This window comes from Schistosoma mansoni (assembly GCF_000237925.1).
Source record: "Schistosoma mansoni, WGS project CABG00000000 data, chromosome 2 unplaced supercontig 0108, strain Puerto Rico, whole genome shotgun sequence".
Classification (NCBI taxonomy): domain Eukaryota; kingdom Metazoa; phylum Platyhelminthes; class Trematoda; order Strigeidida; family Schistosomatidae; genus Schistosoma; species Schistosoma mansoni.
The window spans coordinates 499,715-520,870 of record NW_017385999.1 but is presented as its reverse complement, the minus strand read 5'-3'; the positions used below and the strand labels follow the sequence as shown (position 1 = coordinate 520,870).

Genomic DNA, 21,156 nt, shown 5'->3' with positions numbered 1-21,156 from the left:
AAATGAAGCAGTAAGCTGCATTCATCGAAGCCACAAGCATCAAAAATTATTCCTAGTGACTTTTTTGTTGAGTCTCTGAACACGTTGTCAACCAAAACTCGAGAAAACATACTTTAGCATTAAAACGAGCTTTCATACCTTTAAAGGAGAAATTATGTGGGTGGTTCCATCTTCAAGATATAAAATTATTAGTGGTTGCTAACAAAATTGTTCTGATAATAACAAAAATCTAGAAGTACAGTGGGTTCTGGGTCAGGGTCCTTGTACTACAATGCAGTCACATGTCTACCTCAATAACACTTTTCGATTGCATACTATATGAATCTATTTGTGAGCAATGAGATAGAGGGTTAAATGTCAGTGATATAACTATTCATTCATCAACACTATTGCATATTAATTAGTATAAGAGGCTTGTAGAGACTAGTGGAGTTCAACTATATCGGGTATAAGACAGTTATCCACAATATTTGAAAATGTTGGCGTAATGCAGTGAGTTGATTGAAGTTAAACATATCTAGAAGTTAAGTGCTCATACACGAAACAGAAGGTCCTGAGTTCGGTTTCTGTATGCGGGGTCGTACGTGCCCACGCGGGGTCGTACGTGCCCACAACCGAGAAGTACCGTACTAGGACGAAACGGACATCCAGTGGTTCCATGTTTCCAATATTTTTCTAACTAAGACCCGTTCATGACCCAAACTACCAGATATCTTAAGAATGTTTGGACTAAAATCCCTCAGTCAAGAAATGAAAAGAGTCGCTTAAATACTGACTAGTTGAAACAAAGCTTTATATTCACTTTCTATTATTATTCAGTTAATAATGATAATGGATGATAATAATAACAATAACAATAAGAAGAAATAAGAATTCAGTATAGAAGAGGAAAACATGTTTCTGGAAAACAACGATCTGTTATACAAGTTTCAAGTTAAATTATTTCCATTTTTTCATGAAAACAGTCTTTTGTCTGAGAGTCAACGTACATGTATACGAAACAAAGTGTACACACGTACACATACATACATACATTACTTCACCGTAAAACATGTAGAATCTATTTAATTCATTCGATAGAGTTGGATTTTTAAGTTTTACATTTTAACAACAATATAATTCATGGAAATGAAAATAAATAAATGAGTGAATTGGGAAGCAAAAGAGAATTAAAAACCCAATGTTAAATAGTTGGGACTGTTTTCCTCTTAATAGGAAAACAGTTGAATTATATCGGAATTTGTAACATGAATTCAAAGAGTATCAATGAAATGAAGTAATGAAATAACAGATTATTATTACTATTATTATTATTATCAGCACTATTACTATTATTATTACTACTAATAATCTGGTAGAATATGAAGAAAAATAAAATTAGCCGAAACCACGTAAATGTTTCATAACATTAATAAAACTTGAAAACTCTGAACAATCTGCATCTTCTATACACATACAAAACTCATTAACTGAATACGGTCAACACAGAAACAATTGAATTGGTAATAATAATAATAATTATTATTATTAGCAAAGATGGATAGTGGCTAGCAGTGGAATCCAGGACGCGCGTTTCGTCCTATGAGGGACTCGTCAGCTGAATGTACCTGCGTCTCAGAGTTGATGTTTATTCTGGGACTCAAACCCAGCTGACGAGTCCCGAATAGGACGAAACGCGCGTCCTGGATTCCACTGCTAGCCACTATCCATCTTTGCTTATGATGCTTGTGAAATAAGGCTATATCGAGCCAATACGCACAGTATGCACATATGCCAATAAGAGACTGACCAGTTGCAGTCCTAAACATCAATGGGAAGATACAAACAAACAATACCAAGTAAATTTAATTAATATTATTATTCTTATTACTATTTTGAAATTGCATTTAAGGTAATAGATGACAATACCATAAATATAGATGAGAACAAGAAGAATGTATACAAACTACACAAGATATTTGTCTACTGTATTTAAAAGCAAAAACACTGAATGGAACTTTCACAAGGATACAATCTTATTGATTCAAAATAAATGAAAATTATTGTATAGTTTATTGAGTTAGACAACCATTGAAAACCAAGAAGCATCTGATGGGAAGCACGCAATACAATGAACAGCTTGCATACAACTAGACGATTTGGAATTCGCAGATCATCTAGCTCCTCTATCCCATACACACCAACAAATGCAGATCAAGACAGTGTAGCGGCAGTCTCTGCATCAGTAAGCCTCAATATACACAAGGGAAAAAGCGACATACTCAAATACAACACCAAGAACACCAACCCAATCTAACTTAGCACAGAAACTCTGGAAGAGGTAGAAACTTCCACGTATCTAGGTAGTATCATCGATGAACAAGGAGTACCCGATGCAGATGTAAAGTCAAGGATTGGCAACGTAACAACAGCATTCCTACAGTTCAGGAACATATAAAACTAAAAACAACTGTCAACCAACATCAAGGTCAAATCTTCAATACGAACATAAGACAGTTCTATTGTACGGAGCTGAAACTCCGAAAACTACTATGACCATCATTGAAAAGGCACAATTATTTATAAACAGTTGTCAACACAAGATACTCAATGTCCGTTGGTCGGATACCATCAGCAACAGCCTAATGTGGGAGAGAACAAACCAGCTTCCAGTTGAAGAGGAAATTAGGAAAAGATGGTGGAGGCGGATAGGACATACATTGAGGAATCACCAAACTAAATCACGAGACATTGGAATTTTTATTTTTGTTCAAGTGTTCTCCATGAACATTAGCTTATCTAACATACAAGTTTACTTTTTATAAAATTGTAAGTATATTTGGTTAATTCATATCCCGAATTATAAAATCTCGGTTCGATTTTTACCGTTCAACTATTTCCAACGACAATGAAACGCCGATAAATACCCGAAAAATGAACAATAAAACGGTCATTTTGTCTATAGATAGATATGTATGTGTATATTTTCAGTAAATTTAAGGTTTTAAAAACAACTGACAGTAGAGATAGTGAGGTAATATGTATGACGTGACAAAATCAATGGATCGAAAATTTACGCAATAAATAACCAGACATTAAGTTATTTACAAAACACTTTAAATGCAGACTATTCGTAATAATCATAATAAAAATAATAACGGCACTTATCTAAAATGAAAACCGGTAAATTGGATAAATAAGAATAATTACCGATATGATTATTTCATCACCGAAACTAATAACCCCTATGGAACTGTGGCAGAACAGGCTTCTTTGTGAAATAACCCGCCCCCACCTTGATTGTAAGGTCGCTACTTTATTACCGTATGTAAATATGTACCATTGGTTCAATAAATACAATGAAATTAATCAATATTGTGTTTTATAGCTATATAATAAAATTCACCAACAGTCGTGTAAATATTATTATTTCAAAATCCAAATGTTACACAACTCTAATTACCAATAACTAAACTATAACCTATGTAGTCTAATAAAATAATGATAATAGTGTAATTCATTTTATTAGGTACATGTTAATGTACTCAATTGTCAATCATATTATTCTCATGATGGCTAATAATGATACTCTGTTCTATTTATTACGTAAAAAGCTGGGGTGAGGCACGGGGTTCGAACCTAATATTTCATTAGAAATCCTAGTTGTATAGATAGACTCAATTCTTCAAAACGATACAAACAAACAAAAAGGTATTAACAAACACACCAGGTTGTGACAGGGCATGATCTAGGGATTTCTGCATTACTATAATAAGAACAACTCATACTAAATGAACAGAGGTAGTGAAGTGATGAACCCATCTCCAATTTCATAGAAACTATCAGATGTTAAGTTCCATGTTTGAACTAATGCTCTATCACATACAAGTACACATGGTAGGTAATGTTACACATGTGAGGATAGAATCCTCAAAATTTAACCAGACCAAAAATAATTAAAACAAAAGAGCACATACAAAGTACAGCAGAGTATTCTAAGTAATAAAATTGAACTGATGAAAAAATTTGATATCAAACTCTCAGTGGTGGTGATGTGGTTTTAGATGATCCCGGAAGTGAGTCAATGAAAATTAGTATCCAAAGTTTAAATTGGCTTCCGGTGATTCGTTTTTAATTTGTTAGAATTTAAGTTAATCTTATTAGTTTATCTTATTATGCATACATTCCTGAATAGAAAACGTAATATAATCATATAAACTAAAAATAAATCAAATCTATGGAAATATATATGTAATGGTCAACAATAATTTCATCATAATTTGAGACAGCAAAATAAGAAATTAAACTTTGATTCAATATGAAAAACTTTAAACTTGTCCAAAATATATGAAATCCTTTAATTTAATACTACATGAGAACGATTATACACATTGTTTACTTTATAATAATAACAAACTGTAAAGAGGAAATTGATTGTCCTAATTTCAAATTGGTATTTCATTTTTTCTTATACTCTAAAATCAACTACAAGAAACCTGAAATGCTTATATCATAGGCAAAAAAAGCTCTCAAATAAAACTAAACAACCCAGAATAGTAACCAAGACGGGAAGATTATTATTTGAATTAATTTCAGTTATTTATTAAAATGTCATTCAGTAACAACGAAATAATGTTAGCGATTGGTTTCTCTTCTTCTAAATGGAAAAAAATTGTTGCTTTCAAACTTTTTTAATTTGTTTCGATGTTTAGTCTGGTTGTAGAGAATAAATTATTTGAGTGTGTTAACCATTTCATTTATCCTTGTATACAATAAAATATGGAGTACGAACATAAAAAGCTTCTTTGGTTATAGCAAACATGTACGATCTGTCAGTCCGTCTATCAAAGGAATAGTGTACTGCATAACAGTCTGATATATCTTACTTTTTGTACGTGAGACCTAGCTTTTGATAGTGGAAGATAATGATAGGTTACTCGTATTTGGCTATAGATGCTTTCAAAGCATCCAGTGCATCCTGATCTCAACGGTTGTCTAAATAAGATCGATCTATGATATAAACTATGAAAATTCAACGACTTTTACAACCTTCTTATATCAGTTAAATAGTCAGTTATATTCACAAACCATAAATGAAAGTTGGTAGAATGAAGTGGGGAAGGTGATTAAGCCACCCAATGCTTTCCATTCACACAGTACAATAGCAAGTTTATGAGTAGTATAGCTTTATTATCTATTCACATTATTGATTCTACTATTTTTATTTATCACTCATACAATTAAAAAGTGTGGGAATAAAAAACCAATACAAGGCATCATAATGACAAGAGGTATGAATCCTTTATTGTTCCACTTATCTACAGCCACTAACATCATCGTAGAATGCTTAATTCATAGGAATACACTTCACATACACAATCTTTCACACATGTAAATACAATTAACATAGTGCACATCAATTACCTACATAATAATCAATGATAAGTACAGAGAGTTCAAACAGCTTGGTAATTTCATTGATGGTTATCTCTCTCTCTCTCTCTCTCTCTCTCTCTCTATATATATATATATATATATATATAACTCCGCCTGTAGCTCTTCTAGAGTTACTGCCGGTCCCAAGCCCGGGCAAAGGAGGAGGGTTGGGCATGGGGTTAGCAACCCCATCCAGTAGAAAAGCTAACTCGCTAAAAAAACGCTAACCAGAAGAAATAATTCAAACCATTTAAACTCTGCCCTGGGAGTTGAAGGAATAATTATGTATATATATATATATATATAACGAAGTGAACTTCAACAAATTAATTGCATTGATATTTTACAAACACTTAGTAGTCTATCTCAACTAGACGAATCAATAAATATTCACATCAATGTTAATTTATCTTCGCTGAACGAATGGTGCAGATTTTAACGTATTAATATAAAATAGCTTGTTTTTAGATAACTACACATCGCAGCCTATATATATATATATTCATGCTAACCAATTGTTACACAAGTCATTACCAGTCAACCAAGAATTCATTTAGGCGAATAAAATTATTGTTATCAATGAACATTAGAAGCAGAAAAATAGAAAAAAAACAAAGAGAACCAGTAGACTAAATAGAAAAGAAGGAACAAAGAATAATTGAGCGAATTACTGTTTTCAATAATTTCATCATCAAGCCTTACAGTTATAGGTTGAAATAAGTCTTTAGCACTGTACTTAACCAGGTTTTGGTGTAATTGGTCTGCCCCCAAATGCCCTGGTACGGCCGAGAGTGGGGAGAGTCCGCTCTCCCTCTACAAATGCTCTCACATGGCCAGCGAATATATAGTTTCTGCCACACAAGTCCTACTCACTGCCTTCTCGTGGCGGGGGTGTTGTTTACGAAATTGAGAGGACGAAAAGCGAATGTCCGGCGCTTTAACCGGGTTGGTGGACAAGGTGAGTCCACCTAGGGGAGTTGGAAAACCCTGATTCCAAACCAATGGTGCACATGGGCTCCAGGATCCTGAAGGAACAAATGGCGTATGAATCAATTATTTGGTCACCGGCTACCATGGGACTGCATCTCCTCACGATGCTCCACTGCCTTGTGGACTAGACCTTCAGGTCAAAGGCTCGGGGTGTGGGCCCCTAAGAAAACCACCTGCTTCAGTTTGGGCACCTGGGCAGTATCACAGCCCTCAAGCAAATCGAATGAGATTTGTATGGCGCATATTTATCTGGTGCTTCCTTGTACCAATATTTATGTGTTTAAATAAATAAATATATATATATATATATATTCTTCTTGTTTAACTATTGAGTAACTAGATTATGTATATCTATATTCATCTTATTATAAGCTTCATTCTGACCTATGGATTATTATTATACGAATTACTGTTCCTAAATTATATTCAGTTTATTGATTATTGTATCTCACGTTCACAGCCATATTTGGCTTGATCGTGTACAAATATTATTTTCTATTTTATAGTGGGATGTGGTTTGTCTGTCCGGTATATAAACCGAGTATGTTTGGAATGATTCGCATAGCAGAAGCCGCAACTGGTGTTCTGGACTCAATTGGAAGGGTTAGGCGGACAGGCGCCAATAAGGACGCTAGACTATTCATACTGATCGAACGTCATTGATTTGCCACAGTGTTAAGATCGGAAAAGTCATATTTCGATTGGTGGATAATTTACGTGATAAAAGCCGGACATAAAATCAATAACGAATTAGCATACGTCCAATTTTCCATAAAGTCATAACACGAAGCAACAATCAACAAGGATAGACAACAACTGGGTTATTTTAAGACTTCACAATCAAAACAAAAAACCAATATTTGTGTTTAAATAAAATAAATAAAAAATTGGTCTAATGATTTCACCAACCATTTTGCTGTTGAATGGCATGGTGAGCTTGACATGTCTAGAATTGGACGTAAAGAAATCTCTGGTTTATAAACCTTAGGTAGGCCATAGAGTTGAGGGGTATATGTTTCGGAAGGCTTGAGCTTGTGGATACAATAAAAAATACGAATATAAAAGGCAAAACCATGTTATCACTAGTCGTAACATCATTGTTCACTAACACACCACTGACTGAAACCGTCTATTACATATGTGACCAACTGCTAGAAAGGAAAACAGAGATATCGATCCCAATAAGTAGAATGAAGGAGCTTCTGTTGAAACGTACTATGAATATCAACTTTATGTTTAACGACGAATTTTACAGACAAATAGATAGAGTAGCAATGGAATCACCCCTAGTTCCGATACTTGTTAATATTTTTCTTGCCAAACTGGAAAACGAACCGTTGAAAGATATCCCAAATAAGTTAGCTTATTACTATCTATAAATAGATGATACACTAAACGTGTGTGACAAAAGTATCGATAAACAAGAGCTGTTGAACAGTTTCAATAACGTCCGCTCAGCTATTGAATTCACCAGCGAAGAGGAGAACGATAGTAGTAAAACTTTCCTTGACGTCTTACTTTTTAGAGGGATAGACGATTCCATAAAAAGAAATGTATTTAAAAAGAATACATGAACAGGTCAGTATACCCATTTCCATAGCTTAACACTCCTTCAATACAAAATAAATTTGGTCAAACGTCTCAGCAACATAATTAAACCATTATGTTCTGAGGATAGCGAAATAGATAAACTAAAAAACACATTACGAAATAACGGCTATCCAGATAATTTCCTCAAAAAAGGTTCTATTAGAAGGTAATAAAAAAAAACAACTTTGAAATGGTCAGTAAAAAACCCTATATCTGAAACTGGACTTTAGAGGAGATATAGCGGGTGACATTTTAATACATCGACTCAAAAGATCTGTTGGAAGAACGTCTTACGTCGCCAAGTTACGTATAATCTCAACCAAACCAGTACTTACACAACAAATTAAGGATAGGTTACTGATGATGGGCTCCATGTGTGTATACCAATCCAACTGCTCCTGTGGAGCTACTTACATAGACCGTACTCAGAGGGCTTTATCCTTGCGTGTTTGTGAACATGTACCAGCATGGTTGGGAAAAGGAGTTACTAAATCGATCAACAGCACTATTCTTTCTCACTTGGTAGATAGTGAATATCAGATCAAAATAGAGGAAGCTTTCTTTGTTTTATATCAAGTTCCAAAAAATTTACCTCAGGGAGCTAGATTACGGCTACTCTACATAGCCGAAGCCATGTGCATCAACTCCAGAAAGCCGAACTTATGTGTCCAGAAGAGGTATATCCAGCCTCTATGTTTACCTTGGTCCATGACTTGATCATCAGATACCTAGACTGGATATTATAAACCTCTTATCCCCCTTTCAATCTCTTTTATGTTTATATCTTTCTCAATCTTCGCATTCACCTTTCCCAAATCACATAAATTCTTTTTTACAGTAATTACCTTGATAATACTTATTATTATTATTATTATTATTATTATTATTATCTGGATTTACAAGAAAACCTCCTACTATGCATTTTATTCACATGATTTTTATTTTATTATTGCATTGCCATTATATTGATTATGACTTGAAACTACCACAAATCATTCTGATCCTTATTAAATGACCTTTCTAATTTATAAATAACACAATATTGAAGTATTTATTTGGTAACAGCGAACGCAAACGTTCACCATTTCCAATATATAACATTGTCAAACTCATTAATGCATGTTTTATTTTGGTCTGTAAAATATTATAAATAATTATGGACTTATAACCATAGATGATGAAGTTATTGAAAACAATTGTTCAATCAAATATTCTTTATTTTTGAATCTCCTATGAGGATTTTTAAGCTGATAAATTAGAAGTCAAACAAATGATTTTTTCCAACTTAATAAAATCACTTTTTCTCTCTTCATTTCGTGTACAGTATAGTATATACAGTACATACATATATATATGTATATATATACATATTGTGTACACAAATAAATTCATTTTATACCATCAATACAAACCTCAGACCACAGGTATTGCCAATGCACATAACAAACATATACACACGTATAATTACTATAGTCAATTACAATAGTGCACACAATTCAAATTATTTATCACACTTCAACAAATGATTAGTAATGACTCATAAGTGAGTAACAAAATTTAAAAAATCTCTTAGATAAAACACAGATGAATAATACACCAGCGTAGTAATAATTTCACCTTGAATGAGACAGTTTTTTAGTCAATAAAATCTATAATCTAGGGTCTAGATGAAAACACAAAATTGCTCATTACGAATATATAGTTGAGTTTATTACCCTGATACTCTAACGACAAAAATGATACAATTGAAATCACTGTTCATGGTTAACATTACATCGATTAAATAAATAAATGGTTAAATCCACTCAGTACTGTTTGTTTGAATCTTTCTATTGATGTTTAGGACTGCAACTGGTCAGTCTCTCATTGGCATATGTGCATACTGTGAGTATTGCCTCGATATAGCCTTATTTCACAAGCATTGTAAGCAAAGATGGATTGGAAGATTCAAACAAACAATACTAAGTGAATTTAAAATTCACCCCATTGCACAAACAAGTGACTATCAGGACTCAGTAGCTGAGTGGATAACGTGATGGCGTTTGAAGCGAAAGGTAATGGGTTCGAGTGTCAGAGTGAACATCAACTCTGAGATGCAGGTTCATCCAGCTGACGAGTCCCAAATAGGACGAAACACGCGTCCTGGATTCCACTGCTAGCCACTATCCAACTTTGCTTACAAATAAATGTTTAGTTATGTTTTAGGAGAACATACATGTGTCATCTAGTTTCTTTTTAATCTTTTGATTATAATAAAATCTTCAGTCAAATTGTCAGTTCAAAACTCATTCTATTCAATGTGAACATGTAAGGCAAGAAAGAAGGAAAATAAAGATAATTAAATCTAACAGATGACTGCTAAAGTATGAAAAAACATATGTATTATGCAACTGTATTATGCACCTACGAAGAGATGAGCTTACTTCTCATTGCTTGGAAACCATTAAACCCCATTATACTTCACAGATTGTCCTAAGCTAATGAAAGATGGACTCACAAGAAACAGGCTAACCTTAAATAAAGTAATTGGTGTATTAATCACATCATCACCCTCCGAGAAATGCAGGAACGAAGCCATAATTTTTGCAGGCCAAAAATCACTGTGTTGATATCAGGGTAACATGCAACTCGTTGAGCAGGACAAAGCTCTGAAATAGTCTGCTGAAGAAAGATGTGCACAAGAAGTCTATTTTTATTTTAAAACATTTTTACACAAATACCTCAGGAGGAGTGGGGGCACACAACTAATTTTCTCCGTTTTTTCATTCCAGCAGTGCGGTTAGGGAGAGTTCCCCAATCTCACTATTCCCCTTCAACTTTGCCATCGATGACATTCTAGAAACAGCTGTGAATAAAGTAGACAGTAACGGTGTAGAACTGTTACCTTATTTTATTATTTTTATGTGAACACTTAAATATTAAAACAAAGGGGTACCAAATACATATGCGCCACACAATAACAATGGGAACGTGAGGTGCATATAAGAAAAAAAGGAAACAATAACGAACATAAATTAGTGTATGATAGAGAAATAATAATAACGGGAATAGTTCAGTTAGAAAAGGTACAACCAGAAGGAATTTTTTTCATTTAAAGGAGTTACGTCACTTTTCTGTAAAGTAAAAGAAAGTTACAGCAAGATCGTCACTGACTTCTATTCTGAGCCATATCTGATAACGTCTCTAGCCACTATGTTGCACCATCTCTAGGATTCCAACCAGAGGGTCGTGAAGGACTGACAGGAACCAGCCTAGTGCAGCTTTCTTTTATACCACGACACCATGTCATACACTGGCCACCTCTCCGCTTTTTCCAACCAGTCCAAGCGTCGGTAAAAAATACACGGAGTGGAATTCTCTGAGACGACATTCTTAGAATATGTCCAAGCCACCGAAGTCGGTGTTTCAAGATGGTGACACCAATTGAATTATCGTCTCTGCGCCCGAACACATGATATCGAACTTCTGCATTACTAGCATGGTGTTGCCACTGGATTTCAGCAACCCTTCGGAGACAACGATGATCAAACACAAATAGTCGTCTAACATCTTCAACTCGGAGAGGCCAGGTTTCACAAGCATAGAGCGAAACTACTCTCATCGACGCGTTGATGGTCCGACCTTTTGCAGCCAGACTAACATCACCAAGGTACTCAAGATGGCCCAGATTGGCATAAGCCGCTATGGCTTTTACTATACGTGAATTGATCTCATCACTTACGCCGCCAACAGCACTTACTCAGCTACCTAGATACACAAACTTCTCGACTACTTCTATTTGCTCACTACCCAGGGCGAGTTCAGGATCAGGGTCCTGTCCGTCTTGTAAAAGTATTTTGCACCTGGGAGGTGCAAGGTGCAACAGATCGGGCAACCCTACCTAACCCCACTGCTTGAATGGGACAATAGTCAGAAGTGATTGCATTCACTCACTCTGCCTTAGGTGGTTGAATATAGAGTTTTCAAGTTGTCAATAAAATTCTCAGATATACTCTCCTTCAATAGACAATCCCAGAAAACAGTCTTACCCAACAAATCAAAGGTAGCCCTGATATCAAGAAATACCACGACTTTAAGCCTGCGACAAGTATGACGGTGTTCTAATATCTGGTAGAGGGTGAAGATATGATAAATACATCCTCGATCAGAACGAAAAACAGCCTGCTCCTCGTGAGTCAATCTTTCTCATTATTCGAACAATCTACGAAGTATGACAGAGGCCAATAGTCTGGACGCAATCAGAAGTAGACTTATCCCGGATAGATGTTGCATAAGTGACGTGAACCCTTTTTAAATACAGGTACAACTATCTCCTCATTCCACGATGTTGGGACACTTTATAATTGCCAGATGTTTGCAATCAACTCAGTTTCTAAATCAGCTTGCCACCATCTTTAAAAAGCGCCGAATGTAAGTCATCTGGGCCTCGTGATTTGTAGCGTTTCAAACGTTGGAGTTCCTTGCGAACTTCCGCCTCATTTGGTGAATCAGTTGTCACAAGCCATGGAGGGCAGGACAGTCTGATGGATGTCGCCGGGACAGCAGACCAGTTGAACTGCTCCTCGAAAAACTTTGCCCATAGTTCAAGATGTTGATAGATGCTAGTGACTGGCATCCCATCATCTTCACAGATTATTTCACTCACATCAGTTGTACCAGATTTTGTATGGATTAAATAAAATAAATGAGTAAATCTGACACACGTGTGAGTTATCCCATGTTGTTATGCCTTGTATCAATACGAAGAGACTAAGTTTACAAGATTGCTTCCAAAGCAGTCAAAATAATTGGAGTAACTGTTATGACTTGTGACCACTTAATATACCACGTGATAAGGTAGCCAATCGGAATACGAATTATACAATCTTAACACTGTGCCACAACAATGACGTATTGACCAGTATGAACAGTCTAGCGTCTTTATTGACCCTTTTCCTGCCTAGTCCTGACTGTTGAGTAAAGAACGCCAATAACAGGTCCCACTGTATGAATCATATATTTCAAATATACCTGGTTTACATACAAGCCAACGAGACCACATCATACCATAAATAAAAAATAACAATTATATAAGTTAAAGTCGAAAAGCTGCTGTGTTTGTGAAATACTAATTAATAAACTGGATATAACTTAAGAATAGTAAATCGTATAATAATAGTCTATAGGTCAAAATAAAGCTTGTAGTACGAGGAATATAAATATACATAATCTAGTTACTCAATAATTAAACAATAAGAATATATGTATAATATTAGTCCATCAATAGCTCTCAGAAGTTATCCATAATTTAATCTTCGCTAGGATATAACAGTAACAATGTTTGTAAGAAATCTTAATCATTGTGAATATGACTATAAAAGATAAAATGAAAGTGCATACTTAATGAAATACTGGAATTCAATAGCCGGAGAGAGATAGAACGAATGAATCTGCGGCACTATGACCGAATTAGAACCATGCCACCTAACACAACCAACCAGTAATTGTGTTAACCCCGATTAACTAGTACCGATCTACCAAAGATTAAGGAAACTCAAGTCAAATAAATCTGGAGTTAACAACGGTAACTAAAGTGATATATCATAAAAACTAGAGGTTTAATCATGAAAATTTCATCATCCATTTAAATCAGAAAAAGCCAGTGAGAGTATAATATACTGACGACATCAGATGACTTATCAACCAATCGGGAGACAATGCTTAGTTATAAAACAATTAACACCATAAAGCAATTAGATAACTGTGGGATAACAGCTTTGATTTGAATAATTATCACGTACATGCTAAATTATCCCTCGTAATAAAGGAAAAAGATCTATTTCATATATACACATGTGTCAGGCATTGGGTTTGTGCTATCACCCTATAGAGTTTTCATCACCAACTGACATCAGTTATAATCTAGGAGGCTGAGGGTTAGTTATTAACAGTTAAATTGAAGTTTTGAGTTGGGCTTACAAATCAGGATCATGGTTTTTAACACAAACTGACGCCACCCACAATGTAATGCTCTAAAACTCTTCTGTTAACAAGCTTGAATAACTAAAGGTTGACATTTAGAATAGGAGTAAGAAACAGAGAATATTAACTAGCTTCACTAAACATTCTTGATTACGCAGTGAACCACAACAAATACTTACAGTCTATCTTAGGAGTAGGTATGTTTTGTAAGTTAGCGTTAGCACCATCTAAAATTCACTTTTTGGTTGCATAGTAGATATTTTTGTTTATTTCAAGCATTTTAAGAGCCAAATATTGCCAATTTTCACATTGTTAATAATAACACACGTGTTATCTGTTTCGTGCAAAATACATGAGGCTCTATCTTAGTTCTGACTGGTCAAATAAAGACCGTCAGTATATCATACTTTTATAGGAAAACCTTTATTAAGCCCATACTATTATGGCTCGTAATCCGGACCGACTAGTATACACGTCTTGCAGTGTTAGTTAGACATGAATTAAACAAAGGGATTGAATATAAGACAGTATAAGCAGCTATATTATCGAATCTCAAATTAATGTAATTACAGTTTATCTGCACTCTTGTATGGACAAGCTGACTGTGATCACCGTTACGTGGAGGTTGATCTTGGATAGGCGGTTAATTATTTTGATAATCATAGCTCATATATACTCCTATCCAACCTACTGGGAGACCGTGAAATATATCTGACTTGTCTGATTTGCTTGATAGTATCATGTACTTACGCTATAAAATTCCTTTATCAGTTTACCGCTATTCCGATGAAATAATTTGTTAACACCACCACTACAACCCCTAGGTTTGATCCCCCACATTCTCGCTTGGGTGTTTTTTAAATTGGTACTATTCCCTCAAATATGCAAAAGAATTGGGATAAAGATGTATGTTTGGATAAATGGGATATCGTTAAGCTAGCCAAATTCATTTAGTGTCCAATTTTTAGTTCAACTAAAGTCAATTGTATTTCAATGACTCGACAGCAAGCCGGAAATGAGAAACAATTTCGTACTTCTCCAGTACATAAAATTTCAGAATAACATTTTTAGTCTATCTTCTCTAATACAAATTGCACATGACTCATAAGGCAAAATAACATTAAAACACAGTTACGCCAAGATGGTTTCTTAAGTGAATGCCGTTTAGTCTGTTTCTATATATTTTTTCTCATATATGACTCATCGTCTGATAATCACATGTATAGAGCGTGCCATTTGTAGTCAGACAGAAGAAAATTTGATTGTGTAAGGATTGTCAGATGTTAGTATGATATTATGCCTATTTGTGAACAACGGTCTGTTAATAAGATCTTAAGAGGATAAAGCCGGTAAACGATAAAAGATTGGATACTTGTTTTCAGAACTCAGCGACGACACAGAGGCCTTGAGAATGACAATCACATGCATGCTATATACAGCATGACAGCACATTTAATCACACAACACGTGTCACGTTAACTAGCTAATACTAGCAAGGCATTTTCTGTCATTGTATTATCTACTTGGGTTAACCTGGATAAACCTTAAAACACGAACTACAGACGGGTTAAAATAATTTAACATACCTGAGCAACAACTTAAGTATGGAGAAATAAACGTCTAACTACTGGTTAGTGCGTTATGGACCATGTATTTTATGATATTAATAACCGTATGTGTATATGTATAGTTAAAGAAGTTTGCAACTTGTAGATAGCAAGAGAAGAAAATTACGACCATATGGCGAACTCACTACTCATTAGTAGTTGAGTTTATTTAAGTGAAAAGTTAGGTCTGTAATTGGTGCATAAGATCACTTGAGTATGCAATAAATCATTAGGTGACTCGAAAAATAAACAAAGACAAAGATGCAAACTGTGTCAAATGGGCATGAACAACATGGAAACAAAGGGGAAAATATTGGAGTAAACAAAGTGTCAAGATATTTTCTAAATTGGAGGGGGATTCTATTTTTAGGCTAGTAACAGAATAACACGGGTAACGAAATCAATTGAGGTTATATTACTGTTTATTAACCGCTATAGACTATAAATGGAAAGTGTATTACACTTGAAATTACAGAATAAAATATACTACTATCATGTCATAACATTAACGCACATGTACATGTTGATTTAAAACATTTGAAATGAGAATAACTCAGATAAGTGAATGGTAGCTTTACTGATTGAGACATCAACAAACAACAGTTTAAAGTTTACCAGGTAGTATGAAACCACACAATGTTACAGGATAAACCATGTTGATGAGTATTAATAAGCCAAAACTAAGGCTCATCACAACTTACCAGTATTGATTACCTCCAGACATTTACTACTAAATGATCACATTACAAACTCAAAAAAAAACAGAATCCAGTCAACTTATGAGGTTTGTTGTTTATTATGAGTTTGATCAATAATTGATGACTACTTGGTGTAACATACAAGCACATAAACAACCACTTAATTAAAAATCATCAAACAATTATTTTACTTGGCTAAAACAATGTTTTTCTACATGTCACATGAACAATCCCCTCCATATTTATCACTACATCAAGCTTTAATAAATCAAAAGGCTAATAATAATGTAACTTTTTCAATTAAAAGGATTAGGTCAATCAATTACCATCTGTGTTGAACCCATGAATCGGTTTATGCTAGACCAATACTGAAAACCTGGAAGCATTGGACGACCGTTTCGTCTCAGCACGGGACTACTTAGAAGTGCGCATCTACGACCCGGAAGGCTAGACTCGAACCCAGGACTTTCAGCCTCGCGAGCGAACGCTTAACCTCCAGACTACTGAGCTGGTATTCAACGGTGTTAGTGTCCAGCTTAAATCGATTCATGATCTTGTGCAACGGCTTTCCAGTGCTTCCAAATTTTCAATAGTGGTCTAGCTTAGATCGATTCATGAATTCAGTAATTTTTATCAAATCATAATTTGGTCATCATAACAACACAGACAAAAAACTTTTTTGTCAAAATTAAGATGATAAGTACTTAAAAGTAAACAGTGACGATAGGTAAAACAATTTACACTGGGTGTTTAGGCATCACATAAACCACAAAACATGGTACATGAACATGTTCTGTCTTGGTTACTATTTCTACCAATACGTTGAATTAAGGTTTATGCGACTATGTAAGGATATTGAAGTATGTTTTTTTTTAAAAACAAGTTTAGTATGATTATCACGAACAGCCGTCTAACATTATTTAAAATAAAACTGGTGAAAATCATAATTTCACACAATCATTTCCTATCGTTTATTCATATGATGTTATCGTGAATTTAAAATTCAAGTGAAAAGTCCATCTCTCCGAGGTTATTTATCAGGTAAACACAATGTACACTGAACATTCCATTAACATTATTTGAAACCAATTGATTTATACATTATATCACATATTACAATGGTTCAGTCTTTTTAATTCATGTTTCATTGATACTGAAAAGACTAATACGATTAAGTTAATAAACATTACGGACAAATAAAAATGATAAAAATCTAACTAACATTATGGGGACAATAAATGAAAGAGATAAATCAATATATTATTAATAACTATAATCGATAAAATTTCAGGAGCCACAAAGATTTTAAGGTAATCTCATATTTATTAATTGATTAAATAATTGATGAATAATGATGATAGAGAAGAGTATTTGATACCATAATTGCCACTAATTGATTGAACTCACTTAGAAATTAGCGAGAAGGACAATGGTATTGATCAATTAAAAAGCATGAAGAGATCAGTAAATAACTCAATCTTGCAATTATTTAAATAGTTTATAATCTGTTAGACATTTTGGATACATAAAACACTTTACTCATACACAGCTTATACACAGCTAACACACATTTTAATCTACTAAAATACTGTTTCCCTAAAACCCAACCAAAAATAGGAATTGAGAATTTTTTTAAATCTCTATCTGCTAACTTTACAAGTGTGTGTGTAAGTCGAATCCAATTGCTGAAAACAATGTTCTCAGTGACTGATGATGAAGCTCATACAATATCTAATCAATAAACACCAGTAATTTTTTCTACAGTATCATCTGTAGCAGAAAAGCAGAAGCGAATTCCTGTTTATTCATCTTAATTTTCGACGAACGTCACCTATGACGAAGACGAGATATCCAAATATCAATTAAGGGATGAGTATACTGCTCAGCAGTTTGCTCTGTTCTACTTTACAACTGCGAAAAGTGGCCATTAAGAGTACAGGATACTCGTAAGTTACTAGTATTTGACCACAGGTGCCTTAGAAACATTGCTCGCATCTACTGAGATCACCAGGTAAGTAATAGTGAGGTTAGACACAGGGTATTAGGGAATGATGGTAAATCAGTAAATGAGGTCATGAATCTTCATCGACTGAGATGGTTGGGCCACGTGTTACGTATGCCTGAACACCGATTACCACGACGCGCAATACTGACTAGTATTAGCGATGGTTGGAAGAGAGTTAGGGGCGGCCAAACCAAAACATGGCATCAGTGCTTGAAGTCATTAACTTCTAGTCTGAGCCATGTTGGTAGATTCAGACTACTTGGTTGGGGCCCGAGTGACTATCGTAACCAATGGTTGGAGACTCTGTGTGACATGGCTCAGAATCGATCAAAATGGCGTAGGTGTATACACTCTTTATCTTCCCTTAAACCTTGAGATTAAAATTGCTTCATAACTTTTTTCCTTCCTATACTATATCCTTATATACAACCTTTCTTTTATATATTGCCACCACTAAACTAACTACTTCTATGAATTCGGTGTTCATCTTGTTGTGCTAACGAGGTACGGCAACTTGGGCCGATGCATATGAGTTCTTGGCCCTACGTTGTAGCTGACTGGCTGACTGAATTTTCGACGACTAGAATAAATGAGCAATCCAAGATGGTGAAAACCTACGTCGTAAATCCCCAAGTTAACAGAATAGCAGTTTATCAACACTATATATATATATATGAAAGTAAAAAGTTAGCTGTTTTCTGACCTTGGTACAATTTACAGCGCACTTGTAACAATTTGAACAATAGTATTATGACCTTCAATGAGATAGATTTAATACATAGCATATGCATACCTTTTAAAAGATTTTATGGCAACAAATGATAGAATATTCGGAACATATTTATGGAGTTTTTGACGCTATAATATTTTATATCAGATTTCAATGAAACATTAATGTACTGACGTATTGGGTTTGATTTATGATAAAATCATTGTTGAACACACTTTTCATTCTATATAAAAAAAATTCAAGTGAAGCCTTATTTCAAATTGAAATGGGAACTTATTGAAAACAATTTTAAAAAAGAAAGAATTATATAAATAACGGGAAAATATCTTATTACCAGTTTGAATGAGAGTATCTATTACGTAAGACGATTTTAGAATTAACCTAGTTAACCAATGAACCTATTTGGGTAAACGTACCCAGTAAAATAAGATGAACAACACTTAGAAGATTCATTAGCAGCTCTCAACTGATTATAAACATAATGAGAAACTTGTATGCATTTGTAGAGAAAGTTGTGGATATCTTTAAAAAGTCATCTATTAACAAAGAGGATTTTAAAAAATCAAATTCACGTTTTATGTACAGTTTCTAAATTTCAAAGTGGCAATTTTAAAAAATCTCTTTTTAGCTCATTTTAAACGAATTTTCAAGAAAAATAGCTTAGCTTAACATATAATTAAGTCACATAATGTAATTGGATCTTTTTATCCGAATTTTAAATTTGATTCATTCTACTAATCCTGTTTTCCTCAATTTTAGTTCATCATCTAATTTGATTTATATAGTGAAGTAATAAGTATCATTAGTTAATGTACACATGAAGTATCAATTAAAAATCGACCACATAATGTTGTATTTTACGTACTACATATTGTGTTGTACAAATAAAACTGTCAGTAGGTTACTGCGTTTACAGATTTCAGATTAGGATTAAGTAACTATAGTATTTATAGGAATTCTGTCAATATGATAAATGGTCAATATATTTTAATGATAAACTAAATTCCATATCTCTTTTCAGTTCAAATTATTAAAATAAAAAAAATGATTCAAACCAACAAGTTGCAATATAAATAAAAATGATAGTAATATTTAATGAAATTTTTTTAAACTAAAAATTAACACCCAACAATAAATACCTGTTCTCCAAGAGATTACATTCTACAGGTGTATTTTTCATGATAACACTTCTAGTTGTATAAATTGTAATTGGTTCATTTAATAGTGACGATTTAGCATCACATGGTTCGTTGTAAATTCCAGTAGGATTTATGTTATTCAAAGTATTATTAACATTATTATAATTATTATTTAGTGATTTATTACATGGATCGAAGTTAGTCAGTAGTGAAGTAACAACAACACTGTCAGATATTTCATGATATTGTTGATTATGGTGCTGATGTTGACGATGTGAATCAACACTACCTCCACTAAATGGTATAGATCCACAATGCATAGGTACTATAATATTTCCAACAGGTAAAGCAGCATCAGACCAAGCTGAAAATGTATCTGGTGATTTTCTAGAACAGGGATTTGAACGAGCTTTCAGTCCATCCAGTATAGTATCAGCGAAATTTGCCAAAGAGTCTTCATATTCTTCCTCAACAATAAACTAATACAATTAAAATATTAATGTAGAAAGGTTTATGAAGAAAAAAATCGAAGTGATGCATTCAAAATTAACTGCATAACAAATAATATCACGCCGATGTAAAAGCAATGCCCAAAAACCACGTTAAGAAGAAAAAACAGATCTAGAACAAATGTTTATAAACAATGATAATAAATAATGGAATCGAAAGTTTACAGGATATGGTGTTACTCATCTGTCATTTACGGGAGCTTTTATCTATGATACTCATGAATGTCATTAAAATTATGGGAATCAGGGCTGTCCAACAGTGACATAATGCAATTTCAAGAAAATAGAGAACTGACAATGCGATAAACCTGTACTGATAGGCATACACGGTGGAAAAAATGATTGAGGTTCCCTAGACGAAGCTCTGCCGTCTTATGAAAATGTAATATTGTTATAAAAAGTCTGTGTACTTAGTTAGCTATCGACCCGTAGCCGGATAATAAATGTTATTTTTCAGTTTATTCACAAGGTGCCTTGGTATGAGTCAGGGTTAATGATACTTACTAGGCTGT

General features: G+C 34.0%; 1 protein-coding gene across 1 annotated transcript in view; it reads right to left on the bottom strand.

The window, feature by feature from the left end:
• The window catches only part of Smp_140360 (hypothetical protein), a gene marked incomplete at its 5' end in the record, with an annotated part of 80,422 nt that overhangs the window by 44,997 nt on the left and 14,269 nt on the right, over window positions 1-21,156 (bottom strand). Inside the window, one exon of the mRNA XM_018791614.1 lies at window positions 20,136-20,614. Coding sequence (XP_018645221.1) covers window positions 20,136-20,614 — 479 coding nt within the window. The remainder of the gene's footprint in view (window positions 1-20,135; window positions 20,615-21,156) is intronic.